The sequence below is a fragment of the Staurois parvus genome, unplaced genomic scaffold, assembly GCF_062004578.1.
Source record: "Staurois parvus isolate SC_StPar_1 unplaced genomic scaffold, SC_StPar_1.0 ptg000258l, whole genome shotgun sequence".
Classification (NCBI taxonomy): domain Eukaryota; kingdom Metazoa; phylum Chordata; class Amphibia; order Anura; family Ranidae; genus Staurois; species Staurois parvus.
In genome coordinates, this window is record NW_028318054.1 from 5,241,171 (window position 1) to 5,259,664 (window position 18,494).

The 18,494-nt window shown below is 40.8% G+C and overlaps 1 protein-coding gene across 4 annotated transcripts in view; it reads left to right on the forward strand.

Moving 5' to 3' along the window:
- Nucleotides 1–18,494, forward strand: part of MAGI3 (membrane associated guanylate kinase, WW and PDZ domain containing 3) — a 489,943-nt gene that overhangs the window by 408,435 nt on the left and 63,014 nt on the right. For all 4 annotated transcript variants that reach the window (XM_089681068.1, XM_089681065.1, XM_089681066.1 and 1 more), the window contains 2 exons: nucleotides 3,872–3,963; nucleotides 14,199–14,391. In XM_089681068.1, coding sequence (XP_089537194.1) covers nucleotides 3,872–3,963; nucleotides 14,199–14,391 — 285 coding nt within the window. The remainder of the gene's footprint in view (nucleotides 1–3,871; nucleotides 3,964–14,198; nucleotides 14,392–18,494) is intronic.

Here is an 18,494-nt window from a genome sequence, read left to right on the forward strand (position 1 = left end):
TAAAACATGGCATAACAATAGTAAACATTTTAACAAAAACGTGCTAATAGAGCAGCCATGGTTTGTGTTGTACAGCAGGACCAAGACTTGTGTAATACCCTTTTTTCTGATGCAAAATACCACTTCAATGGCTGTGTGTGGATTGCATTCTATTCAATTAAGAAAAAAAACACCAAAAAATAATTTTTTGGATGACAAAAAGCAGTAGGAAGCCAGTTTCACATCAAGATTTGTAATGGTTTTCGTTGTACAGCAGGAACAAGACTTGTGTAATACCCTTTTTCTAATGCAAAATACCACATGTCCCCCAAGGCAGTGGAGAGCAGGCGTCGTGTCCCCCAAGGCGGTGGAGAGCGGGCCTCTCCTCGTTTTCCCCACGGCGGGGGAGAGCGGACCTCTCCAAGAGTCTCCCACGTCGGTGGGGAGGGTGTCTTCTCTCAGCGGAGGAGAGTGGACCTGTAATGGACCGCCTGACAGCACCTCTATCAATCCCCTGGCAGAGCCTCCCCAGAGTGCGGAGTCTAAGCACCGGAGCACTTGTTCACCAGGGCCCCTGATGGTGGGGATGGACTTGGAGCGCTCCGGTACCAGGTCGCAGCTGCTAGGTATCTCCAACAGGGGTAGAGGAGTCTGACAGGAGCTCCAGGGGGCTAAGAGTCTGATGTGAGGGAGCCTAGTGATCCCTGCGGGATGGATGGATGAGCTAAATCAGAGTCATACAGGCCGGGTGGGCAACTAGCGGGTCGGTGAGGTACAAAACGGTAGGCAAAGGACAGTCGGGTCACACGCAGGGTCAACACCAAAAGATCAGATTTAAAGGGGAACATCCAGGAGCAGAGTCAGGTAGGCCAAGGGTCAGGACAGGAGAAGGCAGCAAGGTCAAACAATCCAGATCAAGATACTCACAACACAAGTAACAGCATACAAAGACCATTCGGCAACAAGTGTTTGTGCAGAGCTGGCTTAAATAGCCCGCCCTGCACCTGACAGGTGCAGCCTAGGTCCCAGTGCCTGCCTAGTACTGTCAAGACGACGGGTGCGCCTGGGTCCTAGTGCCACCTACACGTCTTGGCAGACACCTATGCCTGTGTAGACCCATGCGTCGCGATGGTCCCTGACAGGACCTCTCCTGCACCTGTGCCCTCATCGGCGCTGCCAGTGTAATGGCGGTGCCGAAGATGCCGGAAACCGGAAGTTGGAAATCGGAACTCGGCTTCACAATGAGGCTTGGAGCACAGGTGCAGCCGCTCCATCCATCATCCGTGCTCACCGCATTAGGCGAGCTGCGTTTTCAAGCCCTGCTCAGTATGCCATCTCTGGAAGATTTACCCCACCTCCTGTTTTGGTGATAACTCTAAAATTTGGATTCCTTATCACTTTCTGTCCTGGTAACAATGGTCACCAGGACAAACAGAGAATGTGAATCAACCTAGTGGGACACAAACAGCAATAAAACCAGACAATCTTTTTGATTCTTTCCTTCTGTATCCAAAACTGAATAAAATAAGTTTTTGGCTATACATTGAGTTTAAGTTGCAGGCTTTCTTCATAACATTCTGGCAGCACTAAATTATCACTTGATTTATGACACCAAAGCTGCTCTTGAAATTGCTCCAGCTACAAAACTGCTCTATAGGTGGTCCCTGTTGCAACTTTTCCTACGTGTAAATGTGGTGGTATTTAGACATGTAAATCAAATTAGGCTTTCTTGATGTTTCACTATAAACATAGCAGTCAAAGGGGTTGATTTACTGAAACTGGAGAGTGCAAAATTTGGTGCAGTTGTGCATTGTAGCCAATCAGCTTCCAACTTCAGCTTGTTCAATTAAGCTTTGACAATAAAAACTGGACGCTGATTGGTTTCTATGCAGAGCTGCACCAAAGTTTGCATTCTCCAATTTTAGTAAATCAACCCTGTATACCTTTCAGTGAAAGAATATGATACGGGAACTCCCTGAGACAAAACTTTCACATGCCCAAGTTATCGTCAAGGACCGATCCATGAAAATGGTAAAAAATTATGTTCTCAAGACTTGCACTACAATTATAGAAACAACTACAGCTAGAGAAGAAAATGCATTCAAATATTACTTTATTCCAGCTATTTAGCTGGTACAGCAATTTGCTGCTATAAAACAAATTGCTTACCGTCATCATTTTAACTGTAAGACCGTCATATAAAGTAGACAGTTTTTTGCTTCCTGCTTTTAAGCTCTGGTATTTGTGTTATTAAAATAATTATGTGACTGGGTTCACTTCAGTCTCACAAAACTAATATAATTGTTTAACCTCTTCAGTGTCCATTGGTCATTGATGCCTAAATCTTCAGACCAAATTTAGTTACATCAGTATAAGTGGGTCGACTTGACAATAACTCTTCGGGGGAGAATTACTAAAACTGGAGCACTCAGAATCTGGTGCATCTGTGCATAGTAACCAACCAGCTTCTAACTGCAGCTTGTTCAATTAGGGCAGTGTTTCTCAACTCCAGTCCTCATGGACCCCCAACAGGTCATGTTTTCAGGATTTCCCTCAGATGAAACAGCTGTGGTAATTACTAAGGCAGTGAAACTGATCAAATCACCTGTGCAAAATAATGGAAATCCTGAAAACATGACCTGTTGGGGGTCCATGAGGACTGGAGTTGAGAAACACTGAATTAGGGTTTGACAATAAAACCTGGAAGCTGGATGGTTACTATGCACAGCTTCACCAGAAGACTAAAGCCAGCCATAGATGGTTTGAATCTTTTTGAACCATCTGCAGTATGGGTAGTCTAACTGTACCCAAAACGATTCTTGTACTTGGACTTCGTTATAACCACCCTGTTGTTTTTTTTTCATGTGATTATTGCCAGGGGCATGAAACTCATGTGTAGCTGAGGCCTGCTGTGAAATTATAGACACACTAAAGCTTACAATGCTCAAATTATGTCTGATTCCTGTTGATGCTGGTGGTATCCCTGTCAACTGTTCGGTCAGAAGAGCTGAGTGGAACATTGTCAGCTGATCAGTGCCTGCATCCAATCAGATGCAGGTACTGTTCAGGTTCTGACAGTTGCAGGTTCCAGGTATATGAATACAATAGCCAGCAGGGTAGATACGACTATCTGGGATGTTTAACATGGATGCAGGAATATGTTAGATTTCTTTTGTTCTGCCTGCTGGCTAAATAAACGAAAGCTATGAGTGTGTGGTCAGCTATATCATTATCCTTCTACTTGGATCTCTATGTTGGCTTCTTAAGGGCCTCATTTACACAGGTGATAAAAACTGGTGGTCCAGCTGCGTTTTTATCCCCCCCACAGACCACTCACAGAAAGCTGGAGGAGACTGACTACATGTAAATTTAACTTGGTTTATCAAGTTTGACAGATAGCAGTGCCTGTCGAACTTACGAATTAAAGAGTAACTCCACTTTTGTTCTTGCTAATTAATGAATGGATTTTAACAAACTTTGTAACAGCTGTTTGATTCACCCTGTCCTTTTTCAGACTGATGGGAGGAACAGGTTCATTATAATTAGCTGGTGCTCTCTCAGTGTCCTAATGAGAAAAGTTGCAAGGTCTGCATCCCTATTAGTAGGATTTACATGTCTCTGATCCCTGAAATATGTGATCTTTTAAACCCAGGACACCTGAAGGACAGTCACACATTATATGCAAAGGGTGAATGGGCTGCATGTCAGAGAATTGACATTTCACCCTCCAGCATCATTTATAGGAATTTCTGATGCCTGCTGTTTATCAGTTGTGGCAGTGTTAATTGGCTAAACATAATGGTAGATTCACGTAATTGCTGATGGTTTGCAGTGAGAGCATTTTAGTAATCTGATTTATCATTTTCATTGGCTTCTTGTTTTTCATTTGTAGCTCCCAATACAAAGGACTTGGATGTTTTCTTACGAAAACAAGAATCTGGCTTTGGATTTCGGGTTCTCGGGGGAGATGGACCAGACCAGGCAGTGAGTACTGTTCTTAATGATTCCAGTAAAGTTGTGATGTAGTTCTTGGATAATGATTGTTAATGAAATAGATAAATATGAGTTTTTATGTAAATAATTGTGCAAGTTATACATTTTCAGTATATAATAAATGTTGCAGTATATCATTTTTCATATTTTGCTTTTATTTAAAGCAGTGAAAAGTTTATTAAAGGACAAGTATTGCCAAAGCTATCTTGGCTATACTTCTCCTATATATTACAGGAATGTAGTTAGTTCTGCACTCCTGTGATCCATTTTTAGCTGACAGCAGGCTGAAGCCCGGCAGAGAGCCGTTCCAGGCACTGAAAAGATTCCGACCATATGGTTGGGATCCTCCCAGAAGCCTGGACCAGCACTTGGCTCAGCCTCTCAGCGATCCATTGAGAGCTTGACCCAGATGCGCACGCCCCCACCACAGTCAAGTTCTCCAATGCGCATTGGAGAGGCAGAACAGAGAGCCATAGACTGACAGTCATTGACTCTCTGCTCACAGAATGCTGAGAACTGAACAATCAGTGGTGTTTGATCGCTTAGTTCTCAGTAGAGAGTTGGCAGGGTAAAGACGCAGCATCGGATCAGTGACTACATTCACTCAGCTACAGTCACTGTTCAGGCATTCTGACCATCGTAGATGCCAGCTGTCCGAATATGATAGCAGGCAGTGCAGATTCTTTAATCCATGCTGGTTAGCATGTATAGAAGAATCTATTAAATATGTGTGTGTCTGGCTAGATTTAGTTTAGCTGGACAAATTCATGCAAAAAGCAGCCTGTTGTAGAAAGCACAGTAACCCATACAGCTAGTCAGATTAAGTTTACGGTTTACAGATTGGTAAAGGTGACCTCTGTTTTGACACAGTAGGGTTCTGCAACAAAACAGTAGGGACCAGCCAAATTTTGAACAGTGTGTGGCCGCTCCCCCCCCAGCAGTTTATCGCTTCTGTCATGGGGACAGACCTTTCTGTTGGCAGCTACAGCCACTGTTCAGTGTATTTTGACAGCTGCAGGGCATTCCATCTACCTAGTTTGTGTGCCCATTGGCTGAACCAAAAAAAAAAAAAAGTAGGGCCAGCTAAAGTCTTTGGCTTAAAATGTATCTACCCCCTCCTATTTGGATAAAGCAGGGAAACATTAAGACCTCTCTCTGATTTTATTTGCTGCCTCTGTCCCTGCTGAGAAGGCTCACCCTATATCTCCTGTTGACCATTGCCTCTGAAGATAAAAGTGATGGGAAATCTAATATTTTGAGTTGTCACCAAAGCAGAATCAGAAGGGAAATCTTCCAGTGAGGACACATATTTCAGTGATAGCTGTCTAGGAGGGGATTTCTTTTACTTTACAGAGATTTCCTCTTACTTCCCATTGAGACAGGAGTGAAAGAAATCTTCACAATGGAACACATACAGCATAATAAAGGATTTTAAATATTCCACATTCTATCCACAGCTGAAAAAAAAAATTGGCTTTAGATATATTTTAAATAAGCCAGTATGACTATGGGTGTTGAACAAGGTGGCTATTTGGGCTTTGAGCTAGTGGTCAGGCAAGAAAGCAGTGTAGAATGTATTTGATGTATCACTCCGATAAATGCATTACTATATAATTAATATTGTGCTTTACTGTATTTGAGGAAGAGCAGGGCATTTAAAACAATTTCTGAGAAGACTGTAATCAAATAGCAGGGATAAATAATTAACAGGCCTTGTGTTCTGGCAGTAAGTGATTCCAGGTACCTGCAGAGTCTGCACACTGTGTTATGGATTGCTTTTCCACTGTGCATGTCCAATAATTTCATATAATTGAAAAAGACAGGACACTACAGAAACAAAGCACACACAGTTCATTCACTGTCATTTCTGGCCTGAAAGAATAGTTTAAGAATCATTGTGTCTCATCTTAGTGCAAAGGACATGGCCTGATTTAAATCTCCTGCTGAAAATATAAGAAGTCTTTTGTCTAGGTGGACCTTTCTTATCTGATGTCATGTAGAGGTCTAGCGTGGGCCACATGTACTGTTGCCACCTGTGGTTCTTAAAGAGAAAAAAGTCAGAGAATAAAAGTTTAACTTTATTAACCCTTATTCCAGGCAAAATATGTAGTAATGTACCTTATTTTATGAGGCAATGTGTGTTCAGAAGGCTATAGTGTTTTTGTTCTCTGGATTTGGCTTCTTTTAAAACAGACCTTCACCCTCCCCAACCACTTTCCAGCACCTCATCCTTACCCAAATCTTTCAAAATCACAAAAGGTTATTTTATCATTTTTTTTCTCCCCCTAATTCATTGGTTGTCACCTAGACAAAAATGACACCACACTTGCTGCAGCTTCCTGGGATATCCATACTACGCATCCCAGGAGTCTCCAAGGTATCCTATTATGCAAAGATGTGGCACATCATTAGGGGGAGCTGCCTTTTCCTAATGCTTGTAGCCAGCACCCTGATGACATGGTGCATCATCAAGGGTACAGTTTCATGAACCCAGAAGGAGGACAGAATCATTAGAACACTGCTTAACCACTGGGCATGCAAGCATACTGTATGTTTTGTGGACTACCCATCAAGAGGTATGGGGAAAGGAAGTTAAGAGGTAGGTGGGGGGTAAGTTTCTATTTAGGTGAAAACTGGTTGCAGTACTGAAACTACACCAGTATAATATGAAGACAAATTTGGGAACTTGCTCTGCTTGCATTAAAAAAACCAAACATATTTAAAGCGGACTTCGCAGTGCAATGCAAGGTCCCCATTAGCTGTCCTAAACCACCTTCCCCGCATATATTGCCTGCTGATAGTGGGTCCAGAATCTACCTGTAAAGTTTTTGTTTTTGTTTTTTTTACATCACCATCCTCCCAAGATGAAGATTGTCCATTATTGATGTATTAGTGAATACAGAGCTGCATTTGTATTTGTATCTGTTATATCTGCCTTGTGGATGTTTGGCTATGAATAGCTATATAGCTGTGTCTCTGATTCCTGGTTTGAATGAATACCTCTGCTCCACAGTGTTCATAGAATCCTGCTTGGAACGCAGTTTTGCTTCTTGGTATAAAAACTAGCCATTGGCCACAAAGGGGCAATGTTCACAAAACAATAAAATAAGAATCAGGGTGCGGAATAGAGCAGCTACAGTCAGTACACACCTGCCATCATTTATAGTTCCTCTGATTAACCCCAAATAAATTTCAGCTGTTCCAGTAGGTCTTTCCTGACATTTTCCTAGTTGCATCCTACAGCAAAAGCCATGGTCCTCAGAGAGCTTCCAAAGCATCAGAGGGATCTCATTGTTAAAAGGTATCAGTCAGGAGAAGGGTACAAAAGAATTTCCAAGGCATTAGATCTGCTATGGAACACAGTGAAGACAGTCATCATCAAGTGAACAAAATATGGCTCAACAGTAACATTACCAAGAACTGGATGTCCCTCCAAAATTGATGAAAAGATGAGAAGAAAACTGGTCTGGCAGGCTACCAAGAGGCCTACAGCAAAATTAAAGGAGCTGCAGGAATATCTGGCAAGTACTGTCTGTGTGGTACGTGACAACAATCTTGTATTCTTCATATGTCTGGGCTATGGGGTAGAGTGGCAAGACGGAACACTTTTCTTATGAAGAAAAACATCTAAGCCTGGCTAAATTTTGCAAAAACACATCTGAAGTCTCCCAAAAGCATGTGGGAAAATGTGTTATGGTCTAATGAAACCAAGGTTGAACGTTTTGGCCATAATTCCAAAAGATATGTTTGGCGCACAAAAACAACACTGCACATCACCAAAAGATTACCATACCCACAGTGAAGCATGGTGGTGGCAGAATCATGCTTTGGGGCTGTTTTTCTTCAGCTGGAACTGGGGCCTTAGTCAAGGTAGAGGGAATTATGAACAGTTCCAAATACCAGTCAATATTGGCACAAAACCTTCAGGCTTTTACTAGAAAGCTGAACATGAAGAAGAACGTCATCTTTCAGCATGATAACGACCCAAAGCATACATCCAAATCAACAAAGGAATGGCTTCACCAGAAGAAGATTAAAGTATTGGAATGGCCCAGCCAGAGCCCAGACCTGAATCCAATCAAAAATCTGTGGGGTGCTCTGAAGAGGGCTGTGCACAGGAGATTCCTTCGCAATCTGACAGATTTGGGGTGTTTTTGCAAGGAAGAGTGGGCAAATATTGCCAAGTCAAGATGTGCCATGCTGCTAGACTCATACCCAAAAAGACTGAGTGCTGGAATCACATCAAAAGGTGCTTCAACAAAGTATTAGTTTAGGGGTGTGCACACTTGCACAACCATATTATTTTAGTTTTTTATTTTTACTTCCCTCCACCAAAAAGATTTCAGTTTGTTGTTCAACTAAGTTGTACAGTTTATAGGTTACATTAAAGGTGGAAAAAGTTCTGAAATTATTTATCTTTGTCTTATTTTTTTACATCACAGAAACCTGACATTTTAACAGGGGTGTGTAGACTTTTTATTTCCACTGTATGTTCTGTGTATCTGCCCCAAATGTTTTAAAGTGATTGTAAACCTCAGGCATGAAATATGAGCAAAGCCTATCCCTCTATAGTGTGTACTCGTCTCTATTGACCCTTTTGCTGCCTGGTCCATATGGCTTATGGACCTACAGCACTGCTTCTAGATGGCCAGGTCCGTATGCCATACGGACCTGCATTCCTCCTCTGCTATAAGCTCATATCAGAATTTTTTATCAGACGCTGCTGCACAAACTGATAGCTCTGATCAGTGGCTGATAACCACTGATCAGAGCTATTTACCTGAAATGTGACCCCTCAGCCCACTGTGCTGTGTCACCTGCCTTTGCTGTCAACTAAATTGCCCCCCCCCCCTCAACTCCCTGCATTGATAGGGACAAGAAGGCGAGAGATGGAGATCAAGGCAGGGGATGGAGATCCAAAGTCAGATCTCCCCACCCTTGCTAACAGGATTTATTGGTGCCACACCCCTTAATAATAAGACACTAAAGATACCATCCCTAACTGAGAAAACTAATAAGGTTTTAAAGGCGCCATACCACAAAAATACAACCACAAAATATATAACAAATACAACTTTATTACTAAAATTCAAACCACTGTTGTGGTAATAAAAATTGAGCGCATAGTGCATTCATCTTAAAAAGCTTGTAAATGTTGACAACAAGCACAATTAGTATATATTACTGCAAAATAAGGTCTTGGATAGCCTGGGTATCATAACTGGCATAGTTATTACAGGAAAATACTTTGCTATTGTTCTCCATAACTGGCATAGTTAATACAAGTAAATATTTTGCTTTAGTTCTCCAATGAGTTTCGCGGGACACAGCCTGCTTCTTCAGGGAGACAAAGTATGAAAACTCCAAAATGACATCAAAGACTTTGCAGGAGGTCAGTGGAAAAAGGCATGAGCACGCGGTCCAGACAGCAAAAAAAAGGATCTCTCACTTAACCACTTCCTGTCCGGCCGTTTATCTACATGGGCCGGACGGGAAGTTTTTAAGTGAGAGATCCTTTTTTTCTTGTCTGGCCCGCATGCTCATGCCTTTTGAGCGCTGCCGTCCCCCCTGCATCCATTGCCTGTGTACGCTCCCTGGGAGCGTGCGGCACCGTGATCAGTGCCCATTGTGCCAGAACACAGATCTCTGTACGGGACCTCTGTGTGAAGTCCCGATTCATGTGATCACTGATTGGACAATAAGTGATCACATGAATAGTAGTAAACGATGTCACTTCCTGACATCATTGCTACTACTTGTGAATGATCACAGAGGTCACATGGTACAAGGCTATTCACAACAGCCTTGTACCATGTGACAAGCTGTGACCAATCACAGCTCTCACAATATTTCTCAATGGCTGCAGGAATGCAGCCAGAGAGAAGGGGAAATGATTGCTTTTACAGCTTTTATGGGTGTAAAAGCAATCAGTGTAAAAAAAGAAAAAAAAATCTTCATCACCCTCCAAACTTTTTGGACTTTTTCATTTATATAGCAAAAAAATAAAACCCCCAGTGGTGAATAAATACCACCAAAAAAAAGTTTTATCTGTCTCAAAAAAAGGCTAAAAAATGTATAACTGCGAAATTGTCATTCAAAATGTGATAGCACTGAAAGCTGAAAATTGGCCTGGACTGGAAGGGGGTAAAAGTGTCCAGACCTGAAGTGGTTAAAAAAAAAGTTAACCACTTCCCGACTGCCCTATAGCAGAAATACTGGTACAGGGTGGCACGGGTGCGCAAAATCACGTGTATATATATATATATATATATATATATATATGTGATTTTACATTTCCGGGAAGGGGGCACGCATGCCCTACCCGCACTGCCATTCGTGGCCGTGGCTGTCAATCAGTGGGTCCTGGCAGGTCAGTACTCACCAGTGCCCGGTGATTGCCTAGCATCTCAAACAGGGAGGAGAACTGCTTGTAAACAAAACAGTTGTCCTCCCTGTCAGCTCATGCACACTGCTTACAGTGAAGCACACAGACACAAGTAAAACCGTTCACAGTTAACCCTTTGTGTGCCCCTCATGTTTACCCCTTCCTGCCCAGTGCCATTAGTACAGTGTCAGTGCTTTTTTTTTAGCACTGATCACTGTATTGTTATCACTGGGGATGTCAGTGACACCAAGTCAGTTCCCCTCAGTGTCAGAATGCCCACCGCAGTCCCGCTATAAGCTGCTGATCGCCACCATTACTAGTAAAAATAGAAAATCCCAATATATATACCGCCATTTTACATGTATTGGGATTTTATTTTAGCAAAGAATACATTTTAGTGTAAATTTATGATGAAATTTGATTTTTACAATTTTTTTTAAATGCAGCAGGCAGGTCAGAAGGGGGGTAAATCACCAGGAGGGCAAGTGGTTAAAAAAAAGCACCACGTTTAAAAAAAAATGGTGACAAGAGAGGGACATCCATCAGAGAGACAGCGTCATCTCTGCTCCTGTGAGCTGTGTGGAGGGGGGGGGGGCCCTCTCTTCCCTCCAATCAGCTCTCAGAGCTCTCTTCACTGAGCTTTGCAGAGTGTAACTTAGCTCCCCACCCCTTTTCTTCTCAACTCTGGGATGAGTTTTAAAATTCATCACTTTGATCAGATGTAGAGAAGAGAAGACTGTAGACATACAGGTTCAACTTATGTAGGAGCATTTGTTTCACCTGAGGCCTGTCACTTCACTGGGTGTATGTAAAATTTTACAACCACTTTAGAGCCAGACACAGTCCATCAACTAGCATTTTCACAAGTAGACCATCAGTGGTAGCCCCCATACTTCTCTCATGACAGAGACACTTTAAGTGTCTCTGTTACTACACATCAGACATCTCTAGGTACCTACATGCCAGCTTAGATTAACTTTTAAACTTCCAGCTACTAGCTGCCACTATGTCTGCCAGATAGATGTGTATCGGTTCTCTGTAATGTAAATGAGTGATTTTTCTAGAATGTTTTTGTTGTATGAAGTTTACTGCAGTATTATGTTTTATGTGTGGTATTCTGCAATGCCATGAGTGACAAACACTCAAGCGCTATATGCGCCTAATGGAACTGCATTGCATCTGAGCACCACAAAAAAAAAAATGCTATTTAATTCTTTGTTAATATTCAAAGCAAACTCCCCCACCCATCCATGCTTCCCTGCTTTATTTTGCTGAGAAATCATTTTGGATAACACCCCCTGGCATTTCTGTAGGTGAATCATCTTGAGTAAGGGCAGATGATTCACATAGCATTTTACTTTCTGGAATCTATCTGCCCTTAGCTCAGGCAGATAGATGACATTTGCTTAGGCCTGAAATCCAGGAAGTAACTGAAGAAATGTAAAAAAAAAAAAAAAAAGTCTAAAACAAGTAAATATGATATACTTTCCTATCCATTCACTAATGCTAGCAGCACAAGGATTAAAAATAGTCCATGTTGATTGAGAGAGTGAAGTTCTGCTTTAAGCTGCAGTACCTATACCAGAGACACAGTCTGAGTTACAGTTGAAATTTACAAAATAATATGTTTATTGGGAAATGAAAACTTTACATCTACATAACGTTCTAGAGCGGAGATTCAATATTGTATTTGGCCTCAGGACCAAAATATCTCCATTCAAGCTTGGTTCTGCTCATTTCTCATATCTAATTCCTTTAACTGAAAACTAATTAGTTTAGTGTACTTTTAGCTACTACTGTAGGCACGTTACCTGGAAATAAATGATTTATTTTTCATAGTGCCATGTAACCCCACTAAACCATTGTATGTACCAATGCCAAATATATTTTGAAGAAAATTAAAAATAATAATAAATGAACTCAAAGAAAAAAAATATATCTTACATGCTGGAAAATTTGTGATATCGCTTACATAAATGTGATAATAATGTGCCTGCCAGAACTTATTCTTAATATACACATTATATATGTAAAGTAAACAACATAGGAAATAAATGAACACAGTAATATAAAAGTCCAATGTGTTTGTTCAACCCAAACATGCCAGTTAAAGGAAATTAAGCAAATAAATGTATGGTTGTGAATCCCACATGTTCCACCACCTGTCACCATATTTTCTCACCTGGAGGAGTTGACCTATATGGAAAAATAGGTTTCTGCACCTTTCCCTTTAAGGGGTTTTTAACATCTCCCAGACCTCCAGACTTGTAGACATGCTTTGTGCTCCTAAAGATCCTTGGTGTCAGGAATCAGAACAGGAGATGACCAGATAAATGACCAGATAAATGTAGCTACACAAAGAAACTGGGACCAAACAATGTACGATGAAGTACATTTATCAATAAGCAAAAAGACATGCACACTCCAGCAAATAGCGAACATAAACAACAAGTGACCCACAACCAAAAACGCCTTTGTAACAGAAACCTATATACAGTATGTACTAATATATACAATATGGGAACCAAGGGTAACGGGCAATGCAAGAAAGAGTGTGAATCAGGACTGGGTACAGGAACAAGGCAAGTAGCAGTACGTTTACAGAATGCAAGGATAGATCAAGAGCAGGATGGATCTGGCAGAAAGCAAGGCAATCAAAACACTGACACAAGGAGTGTTAGTAAAACCTTAGGTACCCTGGCAGCAGCTGGGGCCAGATGGAGCTGATTGCAGGAACCTGCTGGCTGCTGGGAGACACCCACTGGTGGACACCAGAACTGCAGCTTTTCACCCAGGGAAGTACAGTGCCACCAGCAGGTGAGCCAGGTCCTGACACTTGGACCAGCTAGGACAATCAGCCTCCTCCTAGTAGAAGACTCCAGCAAATAGCCAAACAGCTGCTATGTTCATCTAGAGCTTGGTGCTCAGGGACTTTCTATCAGGGCTAAGGGTTCTTGTTTTCAGGAAGCTATTTACAGCACTGTTCTAGTCCCTCCCAGTAACCCAGTAGCCCACTACCAATGATGATATCACTGTGTCTAAGATAAGGTAAGTAATGAAAACCGGTTATAGTTAACAGTTTCATTATGAGGTCGACAAAAGGGGAGGGGCAGGAAAAGCAAAATATAGGCAGTTTAAATTGTAATCTACATTTAATAATTTGGAATACATATAGTTCAGTAATTGATGTTAGTTTTATATCTGTCTACTGTTCAGTTTTAAAGTGGTTCTAATGCCTGAATGTTTTCTACGTTCATGTATTCAATGTATGGAGGTAAAAAACCTTCAGTGTGCAGTTCTCTCGAGCTTCTTGCTCTTTGGGGCACTCTGTAGGAGGGAGGGGCCAGGAGCATCGGCGGGGGACCCAAGAAGAGGAGGATCAGGGCTGCTTTTTGTAAAACCATTACACAGAGCAGGTAAGTATGGCATGTTTGTTATTTAAAAAAAAATCTGAACCTTTATTATCACTTTAAGACAAACTCTGCATATATTTATTTATTTTTCCTAAGAATTTATTATATTGCCCTTGATCGTGAAATAGACAAGGTCTACACTTTCCTTGGGAATTGACTTTTTGTTCGAAAAGTTTGTATTTCAATGTCTCTCTTACTATTCTGTATACCAGGGGTTGACATCTTTAACACTCCTGGTGTGGTGAAACTACAAATCCCCTGAGACTTTGCAAGACTCTGACAGCCACAGGCATTACTCCCTGATGCATGATGGGATTTGTAATTTTACCATAGCTAGAGTGTGCCTACCCCTGTATACCTGTGATAACAGCCCATGTCTATTTCAGTTAAGTTATTGACCATTGGTCTCCTCCTTTTCTATTTTGCAGATTTATATTGGAGCCATTATTCCTTTAGGAGCGGCAGAAAAAGATGGGCGACTTCGTGCTGCAGATGAGCTAATCTGTATTGATGGTGTACCCGTGAAGGGAAAGTCTCACAAGCAGGTCCTCGATTTAATGACAAATGCAGCTCGTAATGGTCACGTGTTGCTTACTGTGAGAAGACAGATCTTCTACTCAGGTTAGACTCTTGATATACCGTTCCTTGTAAAGAATGTTTTTGAAACTTATGGCTTATTTGGTTTCTGGTGTGTGTGTATTCTGAATTTTATCTCATCAATACGGGTGCAGTTTACGAAACGATTAGCCCCACCTTTATGTTGCTTATAAGGGTACCACAAATTATTTTTATTATACAGGATTTATATAGCGCCAACAGTTTGCTCAGCACTTTACAATATTAAGGGAGACAATACAGCAACGATACAGTTCAGTACAAATCACTGAACAAATAAATCACCAAAAGAGCCACACATTTCAGTTTGATTTTGTAGGACATCCACAGGATACTTGGCGTCTTTTATGTTTGAAAAAGGAACAAAGAGATTATAAATGGGTAAGTACACTTTCTCCATCAAGATTAAAGCAGATCGAAACCCAATCACTAAACTACCATTATCTTTAATGAATGCAGCCCCAGCTCCCCCTCGTAATGCAGGCCACCTGATCTAATCCAGCAATCTTCACTGTACTGCTTCACCATTTCAAAATATTACTTCTGAAATTTTTTATGCCACGTCCTCTTCTTCATATCTGTGGGAAGCTGTACTTATGGCAGCCTCTATTGGTCCTGCAGAGTACAACTTTCTCCATTGAAATGAATGGGGCTACCTCATGCATGCACATGCTGAAGAGGACCCAGTGAAGATGTTATCAGAAGCAATGTGGGGACACACTGAAGATCACTGGATCGAGGATGAAGGTGAGTATTGGACCAGATGGGCTGCATTCATTAAAGGACAACTAGATGGACTTTGTCTTTTTTCAACCTGAGTAAATATGGACCAAAGGTTCAGTTTTCCTTTAACATGTAATTTTTAGTCTCTTTACGCCAGCAACTTTTATTAAAACTATTCCTGGTGATACTACCATGAAGTTCTTTATTCAATCAATTTTTGTTATAGGTGACAATGCTATGCTCTGTCACCAGTCTTCTTGAGAGACAAAAGGCAACCATGATAGGTCTTTTTTGTGCAGGAATGGTCCATTGTTACTGTCCAAAAACCCACCCTGAAAAATGTAATGCTTCTGCATTGAAGCCACTTCTTGTCGACTTGTGGACAAGAAGTGGCTGAAAGAGGCTGAATGGAGATCAGTTGCAATACGATGAATAAAAAAAAAGTGAAAAATAAAAAAACAGCACTGCATATGATACATGGTGCTTTCCCAAGATAAATGTCATCCAAAAAGTGTTGACATTTTTAAGTGTGAAAATGTGTACACTAAATAAGGAATACTGTTCAAAGTGGTGAAAAATGGCAAGTAATGAGAATTCTCAGGGATGTTTTATGTTAGATACAAGAAAAAAATATATTTTGCAGCACACTTTTCAGCTAGCCAGCAAAAAAAACATCTAACAATTTTCACTAAAAACAGGTTTTAGTTGCAAATGTGGAAGCCGCACTACCTTGTCAATGGCCCTCTGTATAGTGCAGTCCTAAATATAGTCTGAGAGCCTCCATGATGGAGCACATATAGCAATGGGTAAATTACGGCAGGTGTTAGCCATGTCACTACATCAACAGAATTCTTGAGTAGAGGCGGTCTGATAAATACTACAGTTGGATTAGGAGGCTTCCAGGACTGAATTGTGGTTGGCTCACATAGACTCAGATATAGGGTGGCATAAGTTCATCAAGCAAAATTCTGGCTTTTCTGTCAGTATCCTTTTATATGTTCTATTTCATGCAAACTGACATGGATAAATTAATATGTGGGAAGTAATTCTACATGGAGTTTACCTCATTTGAGATGCCATAGGCTGCTAAGTAATGTTATCAGAAGTTGGCAAAATTATAGTGGTTTATGGAACTCAAGTTGTAATAGAAAATATTATATACCTTCATATGGTTAATATTTGTAACGATATCATTCAATATTTCATTTCACATCACTTTTTTTTATTATATTTGTTCATGTTTACATATAGACCAAGCTGACCAACAAAAGTGGAAGGTACTGGGACAAACTTTAACCAGGGATGCTTATAACTGTCACCTTGTTTTCACATAATTTAAAGTGAAACTTTACCCATAACAACTTGAGAAAAAATAATGTTCTATATCAAGGAACATACATTAGTAATTATGCTACCAAAATTAGTGTATGCTGTAAATTGCCTCTAGCATTGTTCCTGTTTCTTATTGCTGGAGGCTGCCATTTTGCTGAGGCCCAGAGCCCCTGAACAGCAAATCTTTGAGCTGTCAGCAGATCGGTCACTGGTGGCTCTGATTTTAGGCACATTACCAAAAAACAGAGAGCAACTGAGCATGTGCAGAGCAAGGTGAGACAGTGTATTACTAGATTTTAAACCGTATAGGCACTTTTTTTTAATGTTTTACATTACTATGTCTGCAGAAGGAGCCAGACTGACGTGATCTAGCAGGACTTTATTTTCTACTTTATTCCACTTTAAACCCCAGACATGAAATTTGAACAAAGCATATCTATATATAGTGTGTATTTGTCTCACTTAATGAACTAAGTGCCATTTCTGTCTGCTGCTTTGTTCCTCTGCTATCAACATGAGTCACTTCTGACAAGTTTTCCTGACACCACGAGAAATATTGTGACAGGGGAGGGACTTGCAGCAGAGTGACAGCCTCAACTCTGTTCTTGTAAGCTGTGTGAAGGGAGGTGTGTCCCTTTCCTCCAAACAGCTCTCAGAGCTTTCCCCCACTGAGCTCTGCAGTGTGCAATTTCCGCTCTCCACCCCCCTTTTTGTGAACTCTCAGACAAGCTTTATAAATTCAGCACGTTGAACGGATATAGAGAAGACTGCAGATAGATACAACTTATGTACAGTAGGATGATTTGTTTCATCTCTGTGTATCACCCAAGGTCATTCACTTCACTGGGTATATGTGAGGGTTTACAATCACTTTAACTTTAACTCTCCCATTGAAAGAAAACACTGTTGATGTCTATTTTTAATGAATTGCTTCAAGTGGAAGCTGGAATCTTGGTAAATTGTCAGCTGCAGCAGTTTAACTGAAAGTGGTCCTATTTCATACACCTTTCTGTGACTCTGGAGTGGATCATAAATAAGTCCATCTGGCAATTAATTAAAAGCCTATCAAATTAATTTTTAAATATGTGAATAATTTTTTTCTTTTAGATCAAAGCCAAAAAATGTAGAAATGTACTTTGTTTTTCTGCATATTTAGGACAGGTATGCTTTGAACATTGACTATCCCTATTTTTTATACTGTTTTATTGTTCCCTTTTTTGGCTCACAACATCTTTTCATCCAAAGCTGCCTTTTTTTCTCTGTTCTGGGCAAAGCTCTCCTTGTGACCTTTCTACATTGCTCACTGCAGTAAGCTGCTTGGAGACTTTCGGTGAACTGTTCAATAAAAGGAATTGTGATGCATTGTTCTTGGCTAGTATATGTTTTAGTGCCTTACAGATTAAATCAATGTAGCGGGTTTTCCAAACCTCATATTCTGAGCAGTATGTCTGCTGATGAGAAATGATTTAGCCCAGTGGGAACCTTAAGGTGTCGTCTACGCTACTTTTCAGAAGATGGAACATTTTAGAAAACATCAATGTAATTATCTCCCATAAACAAATGGGATACACTGCCAAAGAAATTGTCTTCTGTTTATTAAGAAGCATACATCTTGTGGTTGTAAGCAAACATTTTTACGGTTTTCTGCCCGATTACATTCAGTAAGTAAGCTTGTGCTGAAAAATTGCCCCAATCTAATCTGAAAATCCAAACTCAAAAAGCCACACATTTAAACTGTAGATTTGACCTTTTTTTGTCTTGAATGTGAATTACATGTTTTACTAAACACAAGCAATAAAAGTAGTCTTAGGTCTGTCAGGTTGTTTAGGGTCAGGCAAATGGAATAACTATGATTAAGGCCACGAGCCGGAACATATAAGCCTTTGTATTTTCTGTACTCTACCTGCTTTAATAAAATCGTCTGGCTTTCCATTTTCCACTTCTTGCTACAATGAATGACACTTCGCACCACATAGACTGGACTTATGAGTCACCTGCCTAGAGCCTGCTGAGTATGTCCCTTAGCAAAGTGGATAGGAGGTGCTGGGATCCTC